General features: G+C 49.2%; 2 protein-coding genes and 1 pseudogene across 7 annotated transcripts in view; 2 read left to right on the forward strand and 1 right to left on the reverse strand.

Moving 5' to 3' along the window:
• Positions 1-310: 310 nt before the first annotated feature.
• FICD (FIC domain protein adenylyltransferase) lies at positions 311-5979 on the forward strand. Of its 3 annotated transcripts, none has more exons than XM_031027982.2 (3): positions 311-401; positions 1866-2235; positions 3174-5979. In XM_031027982.2, exons 2-3 carry the CDS (start codon positions 1935-1937, stop codon positions 4247-4249), a joined length of 1377 nt encoding a protein of 458 aa, XP_030883842.1. In that variant the 5' UTR covers positions 311-401; positions 1866-1934; the 3' UTR covers positions 4250-5979. The 3 variants fall into 3 exon arrangements, with proteins under 3 accessions (XP_030883842.1, XP_030883843.1, XP_006733225.1); XM_031027983.2 differs by having other exon boundaries at positions 1883-2235; XM_006733162.3 differs by lacking the exon at positions 311-401 and having other exon boundaries at positions 445-2235.
• The window catches only part of SART3 (spliceosome associated factor 3, U4/U6 recycling protein), a 35541-nt gene continuing 21347 nt past the window's right edge, over positions 5582-19775 (reverse strand). For 2 of the 4 annotated variants that reach the window (XM_081801968.1, XM_081801969.1), the window contains exons 12-19: positions 18992-19101; positions 15630-15742; positions 14221-14297; positions 13452-13620; positions 10849-11303; positions 10160-10312; positions 9138-9328; positions 7329-8396 (exon numbers count right to left, since the gene is read on the reverse strand). In XM_081801968.1, coding sequence (XP_081658094.1) covers positions 8219-8396; positions 9138-9328; positions 10160-10312; positions 10849-11303; positions 13452-13620; positions 14221-14297; positions 15630-15742; positions 18992-19101 — 1446 coding nt within the window. In that variant the 3' untranslated portion in view covers positions 7329-8218. Of the gene's footprint in view, positions 5718-5916; positions 6230-7328; positions 8397-9137; positions 9329-10159; positions 10313-10848; positions 11304-13451; positions 13621-14220; positions 14298-15629; positions 15743-18991; positions 19102-19775 lie in introns of those variants that run through there. The other 2 variants (XM_081801972.1, XM_081801970.1) reach the window with 2 other exon arrangements.
• LOC115940892 (small nucleolar RNA U3) lies at positions 8506-8604 on the forward strand (annotated as a pseudogene).

A 19775-nucleotide genomic window follows, 5' to 3' on the forward strand; every position in this document is an offset into this window, starting at 1 on the left:
CGGAACTGCGAGTTTCCGTCGCGGAACCTATCGTACCCCCAAATCACCGCGCGCGGGTTTTCCGCCCGCTACTCCCGCTTGTCGCCCGGGCCCCGCCCCTCCGGTTGCCTATTGGCTGCTGCGGGCACGAGACCAACACAGGAGCCAGCCAATGGGGGTGACCCACGGCGCGTCTTTCCCGGGGAAGCCGACACAGAAGCTAGAACCCGGAAGTGCGAGGGGGGGACAAGTCGGGGAAACCAATCCGCCGCGACGAGGATGGCGGGCCGACCAATGGCGAGTCGCCGGGGGCGGGGCCACAAGGCCGGCGGCGGAGCAGGGCCTGGGAGCGGGTGGGAGCGGGTGGCAGCGGAACCTCCGAGCCCCTGGAAGGCGGCGGCAGGGTCGGGCAGCAGCGCGCGGTAGGAGGGGGCGAGCCCTAGGGGCTCGGAAGGAGCGAGCTGGGCAGGGGGCAGCGGGGAAGTGAGCCCTGAGCGGGATTCAGAGGGACCTAAGTCGAGCCACATCGCCCCTCTGGGCCTCAGTTTCCCCCTTCCTAGGGTAGTGAGGAGTGAGACGTTCGCATCTCGTGCCTCCCCCGGCGCAGACCCGGGTCTTTGGCGAACTCCAGCCCCGCCGCGGATCCCCTCCCTCCGGGAGCCTCCCAGAGCACCTGGACGAAGCAGTGACCCATACCCTCTTCTAAACCCCCCACAGCACGCCCAGCGTACCCTGGTTAGAGCGCAGACCAAGCCATTTCAGGTGTTATCAGCGAGCCAGGCTCCCCCATTAGACTCTGAGCCCTGGGCGATCAGAAACCTAATCAGTCATTTCTGGGTCTTGGAGGCCCAGCACCAGGAGCAGGCTGGAGCAGGGATGCATGGGCCCTGGTTGGGAATAAGGTAGAGGTTAAGACCTCGGTAGTCTTCCCAGAAGCACTGGCAATTCATTCTTGATGCTTCTGTTTACTAGCTTGGCCTTCTAGAAACTGACTTACCCTGCTTTAGTTTCTCTTGTCCGTAAAATGGAGTTGGGGGTAGCTCCTTCATAAGGTGTTAATGATTGAGATAACGCGTGGCTAGCACTCAGCTTAGTGCTCAGTACACCACAGTTGCCCAATAAATGCTTATTGTTAGCATAATGGTGCTTGCATACCTGACCCCTCCACTCCCACTGCCAGCCCAAAGCACATGCCCACTGTCATGTGGAGGGTGAGTGCTCACCCACTCTGGCCCACAGCTTAAGTTCCTTTTGAGATGCTTGGACTGTCCAGGCTCTAGGTAAAATCCTTACCGGACAGGTCAGGGAAGGAAGGCCAGAGAGGGGAGCAGCACTGTGACTAATACCAGGATGTGGGCATGAAGAGGCGGCCACCAAACAGTTGTGCATATCAAAGACTAGACCTCGGAACTGCCTTGGCCAATCTGGATATGTGTGTGGGCACAGATCTGTGGTCAAGGGAGGGGACTTTAGAGCCATGGGTTCCTGAATTCAAGTCCTAAGGCTGTCACTTACTCACTGGGTGACTTTGGGCAAGGGGCTTCATCTCTCTGAGCCTGTTTCCTCATCTGGAGAAGTGGGATGACGGTAACATCAGCTCCTGTTGAAGACTGCAAGAGATAGTATGTGTGAGGTCCTTAGTGCTTACCAGGGCCTGGCACACAGTAAGCGCTCAATAAATGTTGAGTGCAGTGGCATTACTTTTCAGAGTCACGGCGCCCTGGAAGTGGCAACCGTCCTCCAGGCTGGCCCCTCCCCATTTAAATCCACTTCCTGCCTTGCCCCAACCTCCGGGTCATAGTGATAGGAGGTGTGGGGGCCTCCAACCCCCCGCTGAATTCAGAAACCTATCTTGAACGTGTCCCCTTCCCCTGCCCCATCTACAGCTCTTGGTTCCCCGCAGATCCTGCTCTCAGGCAACTGAATATGTGCAGGGTACCCACCCCTGAGTCCAGATGACACTCGTGCTGATGGCTTCAGTGATGGCAGTGACTGAACCAAAATGGGTCTCCGTCTGGGGCCGCTTCCTGTGGGTGATGCTGCTGAGCATGCTGTTGGGGTCCCTGCTGGCGCTGCTGCTGCCGCTGGGGGCCTTAGAAGAGCAGTGTCTGACCGTGCTCAAAGGCTTCTACCTGCTCAGGAGCAAGCTGGACAGGGTGCAGCATGCCGTCACCAAGTGTAGCAGCCCGTCCACAGAGCTCAGTGTCACCTCCGGGGACGCACCACCGCTGGCGGTCAAGACCAAGGCCTCTCCAGGTAAGGCAGACCGGCCAGCTCTCCTCACCACTCCTTAATTGGGTAAGTCCGCCCCGAGCTCCCAGCCTAGACAAGCTGACAACTGGCTAAGATAACAGCATCACCAGCATGGTGGTGGGAAACCGGGCACACCTGGCGGGCTCCCTGGAGGGAATGCCTGAGCTGAGACCCCAGTGTAAATAGGAAAATGACCCAAAGGAAAAGGCATGAGAGGCAAGTGCACCAGGCAGAAACCAGAGGATGAGAGAGCCTGCGCATGTGACGAAAAGCAGCCCCGTGTGTGGGTGGAGGGGCTGATGAGGGAGGGCTAGATCTAGAGCAGTTTCTCTCCCTCCGCACTGTCCTCTGGGGTGCACTGTAGGATACTGAGCAGCATCCTTGGGCTGTACCCACTGGATGCCAGTAGCACCCCACCCCTCCACCCCCCGCGACAAGCAACATGTCTTCAGACACTGCCAACTGTCGCCTGGGGGGGGGGGGAACAAAAATCACCCCTGGTTGAGAACCACTGGGTTAAAAGATTTAAAGAACAGCCCAGGGATGGGGAATCCTCCGGAGCCTAGCACCAGTGGGGGGAACTGTTACCAGCCTGGGCCTGAAGGGACAGGGGCCAGAGCCAGCATCACCGGGACTGAACCAGGACAGCAGAGAACTGAGAATGTGGGAGAGCCACCTAACAGGAGCTGCGGCCGCAGCCACTCACTCGGGCACTCAGAAGGCAGGGGGCCAGGGAGTCCAGGTGGTACTTCCAGGGTACAGAGAATGGCTCTGGGGACACACAGACAAAAACCAGCTGCGGGGCACAAATGCATCCATAGTGTAGAGTGAGCAGAGGGACTAGAACGAGCCCCCCTGAAGGGCCAGCACAGGGGACAGCTGTCCTGAACATCCTTTGCCCTTCCCACTCTCCTGCCAACGCTTCTCTGGCTCTTTTCTAGCTGGTAAGTTGGAAGCCAAAGCAGCTCTGAACCAAGCCCTGGAGATGAAACGCCAAGGCAAGCGGGAGAAAGCCCACAAGCTCTTCCTGCACGCCCTCAAAATGGACCCAGACTTCGTGGATGCACTCAACGAGTTTGGCATCTTTTCAGAAGAGGACAAGGACATCATCCAGGCGGATTACTTATACACCAGAGCGTTGACCATCTCGCCCTACCATGAGAAAGCGCTGGTCAACCGGGACCGGACGCTGCCGCTGGTCGAGGAGATCGACCAGAGGTATTTTAGCATCATCGACAGCAAAGTGAAGAAGGTCATGTCCATCCCCAAGGGCAACTCTGCGCTGCGCAGAGTCATGGAGGAAACCTACTACCATCACATCTACCACACAGTCGCGATCGAGGGCAACACCCTCACCCTCTCGGAAATCAGGCACATCCTGGAGACCCGCTACGCCGTGCCAGGGAAAAGCCTGGAGGAGCAGAACGAGGTTATCGGCATGCACGCAGCAATGACGTACATCAACACAACGCTAGTCTCCCGCATCGGGTCTGTCACCATCAGCGACGTGTTGGAGATCCATAGGCGGGTGCTGGGTTACGTGGATCCAGTGGAAGCTGGCAGGTTTCGGACGACACAGGTCCTCGTGGGACACCACATCCCTCCCCATCCTCAAGATGTGGAAAAGCAGATGCAGGAGTTCATCCAGTGGCTCAACTCCGAGGACGCCATGAATCTGCACCCAGTGGAGTTTGCGGCCTTGGCCCATTATAAATTGGTTTACATCCACCCTTTCATCGATGGCAACGGAAGGACCTCGCGCCTGCTGATGAACCTCATCCTGATGCAGGCGGGCTACCCACCCATCACCATCCGCAAGGAGCAGAGGTCCGAGTACTACCATGTACTGGAGGTCGCCAATGAAGGTGACGTGAGGCCGTTCATCCGCTTCATCGCCAAGTGTACGGAGACCACTCTGGACACCCTGCTCTTTGCCACAACCGAGTACCCGGTGGCACTGCCCGAGGCCAAACCCAACCACTCCGGGTTTAAGGAGACACTGCCTGTGAAGCCCTAAGCCTGGAAATCCTCCCTTGGTGACAAGGGATGTCCCAAGGAGGGGAAACCCTTAGCATTTCTAGAAACCTAGTTGTCTCCTAAAGCAAAAGGAGACAGAAAAGGAACTTAAACGTTCTTTACCTCCAAATGTTTTAGTTAAAAAAAAAAAACAAACACCTAAATTATTAAGCCTTATCTCTAAGGTAACTTATAATTCAGCCCAAGTTATTATTTATTTTCTTCTTTGGGGCTACTAAATGTTGTGTGGCGTCTGCTGTCTGCACTGGTGTCCCTAAGGAGGGAGGCTTTGGGAGCATCAGTGCTGTGTGTGACCAGAACACAGGTTCTGGAGCAGAATTTGCACTCAGGTGGGAAGAGGCCAGAAGTGTGGAAGGAGGTCCAAAAGCCATAGGAGGAACTCCTCCAGGTGTCCTGTGACTTGACCTGAGAGGTCAGTACTCTTGGGGAGAACCTGGTCCCGGCTTTGAGAAATGACTGAAAGCTTGCTTCTACAAAGAGGCTGGCGGTGTGACTAATTCTCACTGGTAGAGCAAACTTCTGAGAGATGAAATAAAATTAATGTTGACATTTCTAGGTAGATACCTTTCTCATTTCAAGGAAGTCCTTAAGTCATAGTTAGCTCGCAAACTCTAGTGCCAAAGGCTGTTATGTCCCCTTATCAAGACTGTTTTTCTAACTAAGAGAATAGGGGAGTGGCCAGCTTGATTTTCTGTGTATGAAATGTTTCTCGCACTTCGTGTGCAGCAACTCAGACCAGATGTTTTAGTCTACAAGTTCTCTGGGTTTGTCACGCAACTGAATCCTACTGCAAATCAGGTATTGTGCAAGTAGCCGAGTCTGCCCTCACCCCCGACTCTGGAGTTGAACGTCTCGTGTAGGCAGATATTCAAGAACACATCTGAGAAAAAAGTTGCCACGTCAACACCAAATTAGCATTTTTGATAATGAATTAGAGGGAGTTTCTACCAAACCAAGGAAAACCTTTCAGCCAGGCAGGATGTGCCCCGTTTGTCACGCAGTCTTCTCCACTTACTGACTTGACCCCCACCTCCCCCAGCCCTTGTACTGTCCCGCGTCCCCTCGGGGAAGCAGAAGAGATTGCCTTGGACTGGCCTTATTTTTCTGGCATCTTGTAAAATGATAAAATGTCCTATGTGATACGGCCAAGTTTCCAAGTCTTCATTCTATGGAAGAAGACTCTTCTCTATCAATAGCATGTCAGCCCAGGTGCCGCCATGACCGCCGCTGTGCTGCTCAGAGTCCAAAGGGCCACGGGTTCCTTTCCCAGTGACGGGGCCCAGGACGTCCAGCGCTGTCGTGCACTTTGTCAGGGTCAGAATGGTGGTGAACACATACAAAGTGTAGTCTCTGACTTGGGAAGTCATACCCTGACAGGAAGGAGGTCACTCTTCTGAGGTAGATGTTTCTATAGTTATTTAACTGTGTAATAGGCACAGAGTAGCTTTCTGAAAGATTAAGAAATCTTTGTGAAGAGGCCCCGAGGGATAGTTATTCAAACCTTTATAAAAAAATATTTGCATATTCGTATGCTGCCATGAGGGCTCTCTGCCCCTGAACTCTTCTTTCGTCTTGGTTTTATAAGCACACTGAGGAAGCCTGACAGAAGTGCGTGCTTTGTACGAGAGAGAAACGTGCACTTTAAGCTCTGTTGTGAAGGATGTTATTTTAATAGATTACTGACTCTAATAAAGTATTTTATTACATAAAGGCCTGAGACTTCGCTGTCTTATTCAAACGATGTTCCCATCTGTCACAAGGATGAAGGAGGAATCCTTTCGGAACGTTAAGCCCCGTTTGTACTATGGTATGAGGCGCTCGTTTCGAGAGGGAGGTGAGACGGGACTGTGGGGGTTAAGCTACCTACCTGCGCTGGTGGGCCTGAAGCACTGTCTTCCACTAACACGCCAGTAACGCAAATGGTGATTCGTGCTTCTCTTTACCAGCAGTTCTTGATTTCCTGGGGAAAACACATAAACCCACTCACATGTTCCTGACAGTCCGTCTCTAGGACCGTCCACACCCTGAGCTCAAGTCCGAGCGGGTTCAGTTCTGTAATGAGCCTGTGTTGACACGAGAAAGCATGAAGTGAGGGCAGAAGACTGGCCAACACTGAGAGAGGGACGGTGAAACGTGCAGCAGCAGGAAGCAAGCCACGTCAGCCTGGATGGGTGAGGAGATACTCGGGGTTCCTCGGTGGCAGTCCCTGCTTGTCCCTAGTCTGCTCGCCCAACCAACAGGCTTACAGGGGCGGGGGGAAGTGCCCATTCCAAAGAACACAGGAGGGACCAGGGTTACATACAGCACACTTCTTCTGGCCACTACGTGAATTTAATTCACAACTAACACCTAACAAAAAATGTTTTGTGAAAAAGAGACAAGGTAGACGGGACCCATCAGATTAAAAGACTTCAGAGGTTTATCAACCGATCCTAACCTCCTGGGCGAGGGGGGATGCACTTACAAAACAACAGGAAACGAGGAATTTGGATAGTTGAGGACTTGAAGGCATTGTTGGTCGTGTTTCTAGGAGTAATGATAAAACTGTGGCCTGGGGGGCCTTGTCTCTTGGAGGCACTCGCTGCAGTCCCCTGGTGGGGGGGGGGGTGCTGCCGCCATGTCTGACACAGGCCACGATGTAACAGGGAGGGCAGGGGCGGCAGAGATGAAGGCCCCCTGTGCTAGAGAGGGATGCTGAAGCTCAAGGACAGGCACATGAGGTCCTTTTGCTCTTTTGTCAACACTTTTGGATGACACTTCCAATTTCCCATTAAAAATGTAGTAAAGCCTGATGCACAAAAACTTAAAAACCAATTGAAGTGGGTTGATTTCTAGCATGCATGAAAGCATTTCCTAATTTCTTCCCCCAGAGTGTCTTTATAAAAAAGTCCTTTTCCCTACTGAACTGGCAACATGGCTTTTTAAATATTTGATAAGAGATGAGATGTAAAAAAAAAAAAAAGCCTAGAAGTTGAAGGGCCAAAATGCAGCAAAGTGAAGTTTAGAACTGAAGAAGACCCATCACAACTGAAATGATTTAAATCAAAGGGACAACAGGATTTGACTTACAAAAGGTCTATTTACACATCTGTTAGGTAAGACAAGTGCACCCATTTTCAAAATACATCCATGTTTGAATGCACATCTGACTACCATTCAGCAAGAAGTTTTGAAGAGAACTTCAGTTTAATAAACAAAGCTAAGTGGGGAGAATTTAAGTTTGTACTTGACATGGTATTTAAACAAAACCAAAGGGCTGAAACTCAATATTTAGACAAAGAACACGGTTCACTAATCACTAGGCAAAGAAAATGGTCCACAGCAGGTGGCACACAGAACTCCCATATAAAACAAAGGTCACAAATATTTTGCTTTTAGGAAACATAAAACAATGGATTGATGTGGGATTTACAAATACATAATATAAAAACGCACAGCCCCCCCCTTGAACAAAAATCCATCAAATGTTTTTTATGTGATTTCCCCTATCCCCACCACCCCTTTACTAAAATAGGCCATTCTGGTGAATTACTAGCATCTGCCATTTTGTCTTTTAAAATTAAAAGAGTGACGGGCACATGAGCTGTGCAGGCTGTAAGAGAAGTGTCTTATAAAAGGGAGTCAGATGGCCGAAAACACTGGGACAAGTGGGTCTCAAAACGGTGTGTTTGAATTTCACTTCCGTTTCTCACTCTGTAAGACACAAAAATAGCTTAAGAAACTACACACTGGGCCCAACCCATGGAGTGATCATTTTCCTCCTATTGCCCTCAATATGAGGGAGTGCTTCAAGCCTCTTTCCTTGGACACCCTCATCCCTTTCTAACCCCGAGGAAAATGCGTAGGAGGGGTGCTGCCCCGGGCCCTTCCATACCCAGAGTATAGCTGGGGGCCGGGTGCTCTTCCTGGCCAGTGTGCAGTAAGGCATTTCCCCTCTAAGGAGTCACGTTCACTTTCTCAGAAGCAACTTGGCAAAATCAGCATTGGACATCTTGGGTGCCTCGGTGGCTGCTGAGGCGGTGACCGCCGGCGGTGGGGCAGGGCCGTTCTCGGCCTGGACGGCTGTCTCACTCGGGCGCTGCAGGGCACGAGGCAGCAGCGAGAGCTGGGTTCTCCCCTTCCCCCGCCTGGAAGAGCAAACACTGGATGTACGCTTGCAAAGCAACCATTCGCGGCCCCTGCTTTATTTGAGAAAATAAGCCAGGATGGTCTTCAGTCACCCAAAGTTACAAAGTGAAGACCATACTTTCCGGGCTCATTTCTGTAGTTTGTTAGTAGAGAAGTTTCTCGAAATGTGTAGAGCACCAAGTTAATAGGTGAAGAGTAAAAACCAGAAAAGGGAGATGATCCCTGTTCTCTGTGACTCTAATATGCAAAAACCAGTTCAACAAACTGCTGTTTTCACAATCTTGGCAAAGACCAACCTGTGCAACAGTTACATGTAGGGTGGATAAAAATGCTATCCTCTTTCAGACCTTACCAAACCACCTCACGATTTTGCAGTCTCCTTCCTACCAGGTGAAAAGCTAGCTCTTCTGATTATAGCCGGAGTGTAGACTACCCCGGCAAGCATATGGTTGTCAGGTTCTGAATCCACACGTAAGGATTCTACTGCCAAAGACTTTAATATACTCATTGCCTAGAAACCAACTGACCTCAGATAAATCACGTGTAAACTGGCAAACACCAGGAAGAGCTGCACTTCCGGGCTTGCACTCTGCGTGGAGCTGCTCTGGGGAATGACAGTGAGCATCCCCAGGAACAGCAAGCCCTGGCTTCCCGCCCCAGCTCGCTGCACTAGCAGGACACGAATCCACCACGGTGCTGGCCGGGGCCGAGTTTGGGCAGGGCAGCATGCACACACTTACGCTCCGTAAATCTGCCGAGGCACCATGGCGCCACCTGGAGCTTTCCTTGCCTCTGGCTTCTCTGGAACCTTCCTCTGAGGGGGATTGCTGATGGCCACTTTGATGACATTGTCTTTGATAGTCATGCCATCCATCTTCAGTACAGCCTGTGATGCCTGGGACTCATTTTCATACTCCACATAGGCCAGGCCCTGTAAGAGGCAAGATCCAGAGCCGGATCAGGTGCGGCCCAGCCAAGACCCAACTTCCTGCCTCAGTCCAGAAGCCAGTACCGGGCAGGCACCCCAACATCAGGTTCCCTTCCCCATCACCACCATCCTTTGGCTATAGGTTTATGCACTGGCCCTACTCTTCCTGTTTCTGCAACTGACTGTAACTTCACATAACCTTTGTGAGGTCAGCGTACCTTGTGCTTGCTCAAAAAAAAAAAAGGAAAAGGAAGAAAAGATAGGGAGGGAGGGAGGGGAAGGGGGACAGACAGACCAGTATAAATCCAGCAAGAGCAAATGAATGAGGCGGCTGGACACAGGGTGAGCCCTCATGTCTGGGCCCTGGCCCCTCCTTACTTCATGCTCTTCAACTCTCCATCAACCCGGAGGGCTGGGGGAAAGACAGGTAACCCAAACTCGTGCCTAAACAACTACTCAGAATGTGGTACGAAAAGGATCTCGCAGGACACTGAGGGGAGCTAGCGGGAGGATGTGACGGGGTCTCGGATTAGAGGAGGTGCCTGGAGGCCTAGTGAAGAGGCGCTGGGCAGGAGGGTGCACACAGCTAGCGGTCTGCACTGTGGCCCCTGCTAATTCGTGGGAAGTTTTCTTTCCCCCAATGCCCTATTATTTTTAGTATAATTAGAAACAGGTTAATCTGACTCCAAATGCACGTAGAGCCAAGTGTCCCTAGTGTTGTTAACTTGTTTCTCAGCAAACGAGGAACCCACTCAGAACCTAATAATCTGAACAGATGGAGAACTAGGTTTGCCCGAGCCTCAGGAGGCTGACACCGTCTGCGCAGACGCTGACCTTCGGTTTGCCTGCCCGGTTGGTAACCAGCCTGATGTCCTTCACAGTGCCATGAGCCTTACAGATCTCTTCTAGTTCTTCTTTAGTGCAGGAAAAAGGCAGGCCTGATACAAACAGCTTGTGTTTCTCCAGGGCAGTGCTGTACCTAAACACCTACAGGAAGAAGGGAGGGAAACAGTCAAACTCCCGTGCCCAACCCAGCGCACCATACTACAGCCGGTACCAGGCTCGGCCACAGGCCTCACCCCAGCCAGAGACCAGAGCCAACTTTGGGTGCTGCAACTGTTAACAGGTCACCCTGGGTAAGTCACTTAACCTCTCAAAGCGCCCCCTTCCTGCCCCGGAACATGGCAGGGATGAAAGCCGCTATTCTCAGAGTTAGGGTGAGGATCTGACAAGGTAATATAGTAAATACTCTGCATGACCCCTTGCCACTCCCTCAACATTCAGTGGCAAGTAGCCATCATTGTAATTTCTAATTTTCTCATCACTTGTCAACGAGGGCGAGCTCAAAGTGACCAAGCCCTGAGTCAGGACCTCACCTACCCAGCTCAGAATAGGCCCTGGTTAACGTGTGAGTCTAGTTCTTAACAGACTACAGATATTCCATGTAGATTCTAAATGTTAGTTGCTGCAGGCAAAAAGCATTCAAGAACCCGACATGAAAGGCGTTTTCTGCACAGACCCACCTTGAAATCGGGATTTTTGCTCTTATCCACACAGGGGGAAACAAACATCGGCCTCCCTTCTACAGTCTTCCGGTCCAACTGCAGCGCCTGCAGGGCCGACTTCTCCTCTTTAAACTCCACATAGCAGTAGCCTCGGAAATCGCCCCGGTTGCTGAAGATGGGGCGGATATCTGCCACCTCCCCACAGGCCTCAAAGAGCGGCCGGAGCTTCACATCCGGCTCTCCCATGCTGTAGGGCAGGTTGCTGACGAAGACGGTGATGCTGTCCTTGCTGCTGTCGTGGGGCACCTTGGGCACGTCCCTCTTGAGGGCAGCTGCCCTCTCCTTCTGCTTGGAGGGGGCGTCAACGTCTACAGGCGCACTCTTCCCAAAGAGTCCTGTTTCTGCCTCTAGGTCCTGTGCTTCCCCGGCTGGAGGAGTGCTGTTCTCCACCTTTCTGCGTTTGGAAGGCTGCTCTACAGGGTGAAAGAAGAAAAGCAGCAACAGTTAATGAACTGCTTCTTCTCTTCAGTGAGCTGCTCAATGTTGGGCCTGGGGTGGCTGCACATGACACACCCGTTCCTGTCTCTGGAGCTGGGCACACACCGTGCCCTCTGTCAAGTCTTGCCTGACCCACTCACCTTGTCCCCCTACTTTCTGGGCCCCAAGTTCATTCAGGTAAGTGGACTAAATTAAGTGAGGAGGTAACGTAAGTCCCCGCTATCCACTCTTAATTATACAGTTGACCGGGTTTGAGATGATAAACATAATCTGTATTTTCTCTTCCTTCTGATTTTTGCAGTAACGTTTTCTTTACTCTATTGTAGACAGACGATATAGAATACATGTAACATATAAAATAGGTGTTAGTCAACTGTTTACGTTATCCTGTTAAGGCTCCCAGTGAACAGTAGGCTGTTAAGTACCTACTTAACTACAGTAGGTAGCTAAGTTTTTGGAGAATCAAAAGGTAAACATGGGTAAACATGGATTTTTGACTGTGTAGGGGGTCAGCACCCTTAAGCCCCAAGGTTCAAGGGTCAATTGCATAAAAGGTCAGGGGGTCTCAAAGTTCAGATGGCAAATTCTAGTACCCCTCTCCTAGAAAGCCTGGGGCAGCAAGGGAGGGATGGGGTTTGGGGACTTGCGTTTTTTTTTTGTCTTTTTTAAAGATTTTATTTATTTGAGAGAGAGAGAGAAAGCGAGAGTGCGTGCAGGCATGCAAGTTGGGGGAGAATCTCAAGCAGACTCTGCACTGAGCATGGACCCCGACATGGGGCTCGATCCTGTGACCCTGAGATCATGACCTGCGCTGAAACCAACGGTTGGGACACTTAACCGACTGAACCCCCAGGCGCCCCTGGGGACTTGCATTTAAACAAGCACCCTAGGTGACTCTAACATATGCGCACCGCTCCACAGGCCACACTCTGCAAAGCACTATAATTCCTCTATGTTCACTATTGTCTTGTGTCCTTCAGCAGAGTTTAACAACATTCTACTCCAACCCATCTGCCCCACTGCCTCCAGAGGGTCAGTACTGAAAGCCAGTTGGCATTGGCCCTACTTCCAGACCTTTCCATCAATTCCTCACTGCTTTCCTAATGAAGTCTAACCAATGCACACCGCATTCCAGAGTGGCCCTGAGTGGGCCGGCTACCTAGCTACTCCAGCCTCACCTACCCCAGCACACAGCCCTCAGCATGCATCAGGGCTCAAACAGTTATTTGCTGCTCAGAGAAAATTCCAGGGTGTTCTATGCCTCATGCCTTGCAGACAGTGGCGCTCTGTCTGGTTTACCCTTGCCTTCCTTTGCACTTGACAGTCACTCACTCCTGCCTCCAGATGCTGAGGTACATGAAGTCTTTCCTGCAGGGAGCTGACCCCCCACGGCCTCCTCTGGCCTCCACTATTAATCCAGACTGTCCTCTCCCACAGTCCCAATCATATGCCACTGTGGTCACATGTCACATCTGCCTTCCCTGCTAAACCTGGAGCCCCGAAGGCCAGCGAGCTACCCAGCCATGGTCATTTCTGACGGCCTCAAAAAAGTGCACAAGAAAGGTCCCTCTGTTTGACACCTTTGTACTAGGAAAACGCATGGAGTCTTTGAATGTCTACAAACAGTTCTTTCCCTTGCCGGACCCTGCTGAAATAAATCTGACCCACACCTGCCCACCCCTGAAATGGCAGGGGCAAGAGAAGCCCTAGTTGGAAACTCCACCGAGTCAAAACCACCCGGCGGGCCGAGCGAGACAGGTGTCCGTGCAGGCTGCAGGGTGGGATGCTGCAGCCTGAGGGGATGAAGGGCAGGGACAGGGTCAGCGGTCTGTGGGAGCCCGAGCAGGGTGAAGGGGAACCACACAGGGGGCAGGCAGAGGGGGCAATGGCACAGTGGAGGGAGTAGAGCCCAGGTGGACACGCGGGAGTGGCTGCAGGGCAGTGCCGGGCTCGCACGGGGAGGAGTATGCCCATGTGGACGATGGGCAGGGACAGGAAGGGTGACGGGGCACCATGCGAGCAACTTATTCTCAGCTGGTTCAAGACACAAGTTCTCTGTACGGTGTCTGTAACTTCTCTGGAAGTTATAGATGTTCCCAAATAACATTTCCAGAAAGCGCTACCTTCTTCATCATCGCCCCACTCCTTCTCATCGTCCTCTTCTGCTTTGCGCTTGTCTGCGCCTCGGGTCTTTTTCTTCTTTTTCAATGCTTTCTTCTCGGCCCGCGCTCTCTTCCGCTGTTCGGCCTTTTCTTCTTCTTGCTGAGCAAGGGCTGCTTCCTTCTCCGCAGCCTGGGATGGGAACATGGACACATCACTAGGACGCAGCAACTGCGGGAACTCTATGGGCCCAGGACAAGTGGAGAGGAAAGGGGATGCAGGGAGTGGAAATTCGCTACCCCGGGGAAAGGAGAGGTCACAAGGAGGAGGAGGAGGGCGTGCTCACAACTTTCCCTGCCAGGGCTTATTCAGGCTTCTTAGAATTCTGAATCTCACATCTACAGAATGTTCTGCAACATCCCCAGTAATCACTCACCAAAAGAAAGAAAACAAAGTATAAAACTGGGGCTCTAATTAATTTGGATGTGTTTACCTTCCACTCACGGGGCTAAGTGAGGCTCCATTCTTAGCTTTCCCATCTATATCCCAGTAAACTTTAGGTCCCAAAGTCCCCAACTACATAAAGTTTTTATTGTCAGGGCTAAAGTTCTAAGCCAATCCAAGAAAATGATACAAGACAGGCTTAAATATACTGATTCAAGTATGTCACTAATATTTTCTGAGTGAAAGATACTACTTAGGAAGACCTCAGAGGTTTTGACAAGAAATATTCATACCAAACACAATCAAAATAGCTAGCAGAGCTTCTGAAGACTTTAATAGCATCATTACCTTAATTCTCTGCTCATTAACACGAGCTAATCGAGTTTCGGTTTTCTGAACAGCTATATCCCAATCTTCTAGGGTACCTTAATAGAAACAGAAGCAAACTGTCACTTTTTAGAATTTTAAAGGATTGAATAATATGAAATTTTCTTAATTTCCCCCACACCCCCACAAGAGATCTCTCCCATGAGAAATAAGAACTGGAGAGTTGGCTCTCCATTTTCAGATTTCCTTACTGTAGGCTTGAATTTTTTAGAATTTGAACAGTTCTTCCAGGTGTGTTTATTTTTTTTTAAGGTTTTATTTATTTATTTCAGAGAAAAAGTGAGAGACAAAGCATGAGCAGAGGGGGAGGGGCAGAGGGCGTGGGAGAGGAAACTCCCTGCTGAGCAGGGAGAACACGGGGCTCGATCCCAGGAACCCAGGATCATGCCCTGAGCTGAAGGCAGCAGGCAGACGCCTAACCGACTGAGCCACCCAGGCGCCCCCTTCTAGGTGTATTTAAAACATCCCTTCTCCTGGGGCATCTGGGTGGCTCAGTCAGTTGAGCGTCCAACTCCCGATTTCGGCTCAGGTCATGATCTCAGCGTCCTGGGATCGAGCTCTGGCATCGCTCCCTCTGCCCCTTCCCCCTGCTCAAGCGTGCTCCACACGTGCTCGCTCACTCTCTCTAAAGTAAGTAAATAATTATTAAGTCTTAAAACAAGTTTTAAAAAAATCCTTTTTAAAAAAGACCTGAAAACCAGAATATGACCTATTACTCTCATTAGGGAAGATTATGAAGACATTCTAATGTAAAAGGTACAAGACATCTATGTGAAGACTGAGGATTTTAAGAGCTGCTCAAATGATAAACGTTGGGGTGTTTTTTATTTGCTGTTGTTGCTTGGGTGTTTTATTTCCAGTTCTGAGGAGTCTACACCTAAAATCCAGATCAATGCCCACGGATAAATTCACTATTTCCCTACTGATGACTTAATACTGAGGCTCTAAAATTTACAAGGGATGCACACACGACCAATGCCCACACTGAGCCCTTTGCCTCTCAGCGTGCCTTTGGTGTGCATGACACTGTGCCAGAGCACAGATTCTCAACTAGAGCGATCTGGATCCCCAGGCAACAAGTCTGAAGATGTTTCTGTCATGACTGGGGGCAAGGGAGGAGTGCTACTGGTACCCAGCGAGTGACAGAATAGCATCCACCACAAAGAATGAAGAGAACCCTGTGTCAGAGCCACGTCACAGAGAGCCCTCCTTGTATTTGGAGACTCTGAGGAGAGGGGCAAGGGGATGTGGGCTCACGTGACAGTTCTAATCACAGAGTGCCACAGTCTGTCCTCACAGACTATAGTCCTGAGACCAAAGGGTGGAGGGGACAGACTCCAATCCAGCAGCAGAGAGCTGAGGGTCCCCACCTTCTGTCCTCTCCATGGTGAGCAACACTTCACAGACGTGCTCCGGGTAGTCGCTGGTGCACTGGACAGCCCGGTGCAGGGCCTTTCTACAGTGCTGGGTGTCACCGTGTGCCCTAGGACAGAAAACAAACCATTGCTGCCACCAGGACACAAAGCAGAAGGCACGCAAAGGCAGGGGCACAAGATCAGAAGCTCTGCGGCGACTCTGGCTTCCAGAACTATCCACAGCTATTTGTACTATTGCTACTTACAATGTTTTCTCCTTTTTCCTCCAGTCAACACTAAGGCTTTCTTCTAAGTCACTCTTTCCATTAGCAAGGAGATGCTACTAGAAAATGCTACTATCTGGGACAGTAGTCTGCAATCAGGTGTCCCGCCTTTATAGCGCTGGCATCTGCCACACAGGTGGGGAATCTAAGAATGCTACACTAACTTGATCAAATCCTTAGAGAAATTCCGGGATGCTGTCCTATCCAACAGGAGAATCACCCAATCCAGAGGACGGTCAGATTTCATGCCCAGAGTCATACATTCTGATACTCATATGGAAAGATACACCGCTAATCATAGTAATTATAAACAACGTTGTCTTACTAATAACAGTTATGAAATGCTATGTTCCATTTCTATTTAAAAATAACTTATAAATATACATAAATATTACAAATACAGGTTAGAACACTGGAAAAAAACTTATAGCAGCGGTTCTCAGAGTATGATCCATGTACCCCTGAAGGTCTCTTAAGACCTTTCAGGTGATCTGCAAAGTCAAAACTACTTTATTATTGAACACGAATTGACTTTTTCACTGTGTTGACATCTTGCACTGATGGCATAAAAGCTGCGGTAGCCCTTAGCAGTGATCAGGGCTACACACATACTTCTCAAATTCTGTGCGACATAAGCAGATATACACATAAAGCAATGGCTGTCACAAAGAAAAGCCTATCTTTTTGTTTGGGGTGCAAGCTGAACTAGTTTGTTTTTTCCTGGAACACCATTTTTACTTGAGAAAATAGCTGAGTGACAAAAACTGTGGTTACAGAGACCTGAGTATCTGGAGACATTTTTGAAAACTAATGAAGGAAGTCCGTCACTTCAAGGAAACCCCCTGGCTGTATTTGGTGCCAGGATAAAATGGCAGCTTTTAAGTGAAAATCAGAATTTTGGAAAATTTGTATCTGCCACTTTGAGTTTGACAGCTTCCTACTTAAAAGACTTTTTCTACTGGGGTGCCTGGGTGGCTCAGTCGGTTGAAATGTCCAACTCTTGGTTTCAGCCCAGGTCAGGATCTTAAGAGTCGTGGGATCGAGCCCCACCCCAACCTGGGTCAGGCTCCATGCTCAGTGGGGAGTCTGCCTGAGATGCTCTCTTCCTCTCCCTCTGCACCTCCCACTTGCGTACACACACACTCTAATAAATAAATCTAAAAAAAAAAAAAATTTTCCTACTAAGATCACTAAGATATGAACAAATGTGATTTTTTTTTTTTTTTAAGATTTTATTTATTTATTTGACAGAGAGAGACACAGCCAGAGAGGGAACACAAGCAGGGGGTGTGGGAGAGGGAGAAGCAGGCTTCCCACGGAGCAGGGAGCCCGACGCAGGGCTCGATCCTAGGACCCTGGGATCACAACCCAAGCCAAAGGCAGACGCTTAACGACTGAGCCACCCAGGCGCCCCCAAATGTGATTTTTTAAATATTGTATGATGAAATGTGTCGATACTGAGAAGAGCTGCATGACTTAGTGAATGAGTATTCTCCAAATGAACAATGCATGTCACAGATTCACATGTGGGTAAAAGGTCTATGCAAAGTACAAAACAGACCAATGGATATTAATGTAAGAGTCCGAGAAATTCAATGATAAATGGTTTCAGATTCCACACTGCAACTATTTAAGAAACTACCACTTGTTGAATTTTGCTCTACTATGAAAGAATATCCACAATTATCTGAAAAGGTTAAATTCCCCTTCCTTCTAACCTCCTGTGTGAAGCCAAATTTTCTTCATATTCTTCAATGAGAATTCACAACACAGTGAATGCAGAAACAGACACCAGAATCCAGCTGTCCTCTAAGCCAGACTTCAAAGACACTTGTAAAAATACAAAACCATGCCACTTTTCTCACTAAATTATTTTGGGGTTTGGAAAAGTCATTTTTCATAAAAAATATATTCTTTATGTTAAATGTAATGAATTTATTATTTTGACAATTAAATAATTTTTTAATTTCTCAGTTTTCTAATATGGTGACATTGATATTAATATTTATCAATGTTGCTAATATGGTAATATTAAATACATACAACTCACATAAACAAAAGCTTTTCAGGGTTCTCATACTTTAAAGAGTATAAGGGGTCCTGAGACCAAAAAGTTTGAGAACTGCTGACCTCAGAGGAATATTCAAGAAGCTTTTATTTTTTTTTAAAGATTTTATTTATTGATTTGACAGAGAGAGAGAGAGAGAGCACAAGCAGGGGGAGCGGCAGGCAGAGGGAGAAGCAGGCTCCCCGCCAAGCAGAGAGCCCAGGACCCTGTGATCATGACCTGAGTTGAAGGCAGACGCTTAACTGACTGAGCCACCCAGGTGCCCCCTCAAGAAGCTTTCATAGTGGTCATCTCTATGGGTGAGATGGTAATAAACTTTCACTCTCTACCACATAGTTTGGCAAATGTTCTATCTTAATTTGAGCACAGTGTTATTTTTTAAATTGGGGAAAAAACCGAAACATTCAAAAAAGAAAAAAGTATATAAAAATGTATTTATTGAGATGCAGTGTTCAAGATACAATGAATAGAAAAGCTGGTCATATTCTTTGCATCTTCCCCATGTTATAAATATTATTGGTCATATTTACTTAAAATAGTTTTAGAGATTTGTAACATGTAAACTATATCATTGCATTTTCTTTAAAAAAAAAAAATTAAGCATAGAAAAATCTCAAAGAATATACCCAAACCATTAGCTAATAGGGGTTATGTCTCCGGGGGGTCTGTCGCTGCAGATAATTTGGGGTTTTTCTCTTCACTTTTTAATACTTTCCACTTTTACATACAAAACAAATACAAAAAATAAATAGTTCCCCAAAAAGTCAAATAAAACCCTCAGATCCAAAAATCAAAACAAACCAAAATAACAAATGGAAAGAAACGTATGGCTGTGCGACAAGGCCGGGCACAAATTACTAGGCTTAGTCCCCTAGCCTCTCCTAGTACACACAAAGCCACTAGCGAAGGACGGGAGGCCGGCGGCGGCCTGTGGTGAGGAGCAAGCCCAGGCCGGCAGGGGTCAGAGCGACTGAAGATGGCTTACCCCCAACAGGCACTGCCAACCCCGCCCCCAGGCCGGTTACCTTTCCAGGTTGTAATACTCGAGCCACATGTTGGCATACTTGGCATTCCCTTTGGTCATGATGCTGTCCCAGAGTTCCCGAGCTTTCTGCATATTATTGCACAGTCGAGCCTAAAATGCATTAACAGGCTCCGTTAGGAAAGACTCAAACCTTAGGACACTGGCACCCATTACAAAGCATACTTCGAACAGACATGCCTTAAAACCCCCCCACTGACGATCCATGTTCCCTAACTCCCTGGACATTTCCCAGCCACCGTCCACAGCAACAGGCCCAGCTCAACCACTTCAGGCTTTCGGAGGTGACAAGCATCAAGCTGTCTGCCTACGCTACTGGAGTGCAAAGAGCAGGAGCCCACAGGTACTTACAACAGAACTGGCTAGTCACTTGTTTTTTATTTTTATCAAGCTTAACTACAAGCGTTTAATCTGAGGCACAATGCGGAGAAAAGACTGATCTAGAAGTAGGTCCCCGCTCTGCCATTTATTAAGTGACTTGGGCAAGTGAACCTCTCTGAACCTAACAGATATTGGTGCTTTGACCTGACTCCCCTCAGAAAATAAAACAGGATTAGAATTTCACAATTTTGTGAGCTGATCAAGGGCAAGTTCCATACCTTACTCACTTGAGGTCCTTGGTCCGACATAACATTCAACTCATTATATCCCCTAATTATCCGTCAAATTTCTGTCTCCACACGAGATCAAAGACTTGGGAGCATAAAGCAGGTCTACCTAATTTCCCTGGCACACAGTAAAATGCCTGGCAGATGGTACACACCCCG

The sequence above is a fragment of the Leptonychotes weddellii genome, chromosome 13 (genome assembly GCF_054177405.1).
Source record: "Leptonychotes weddellii isolate Sample4059 chromosome 13, ASM5417740v2, whole genome shotgun sequence".
Taxonomy (NCBI): domain Eukaryota; kingdom Metazoa; phylum Chordata; class Mammalia; order Carnivora; family Phocidae; genus Leptonychotes; species Leptonychotes weddellii.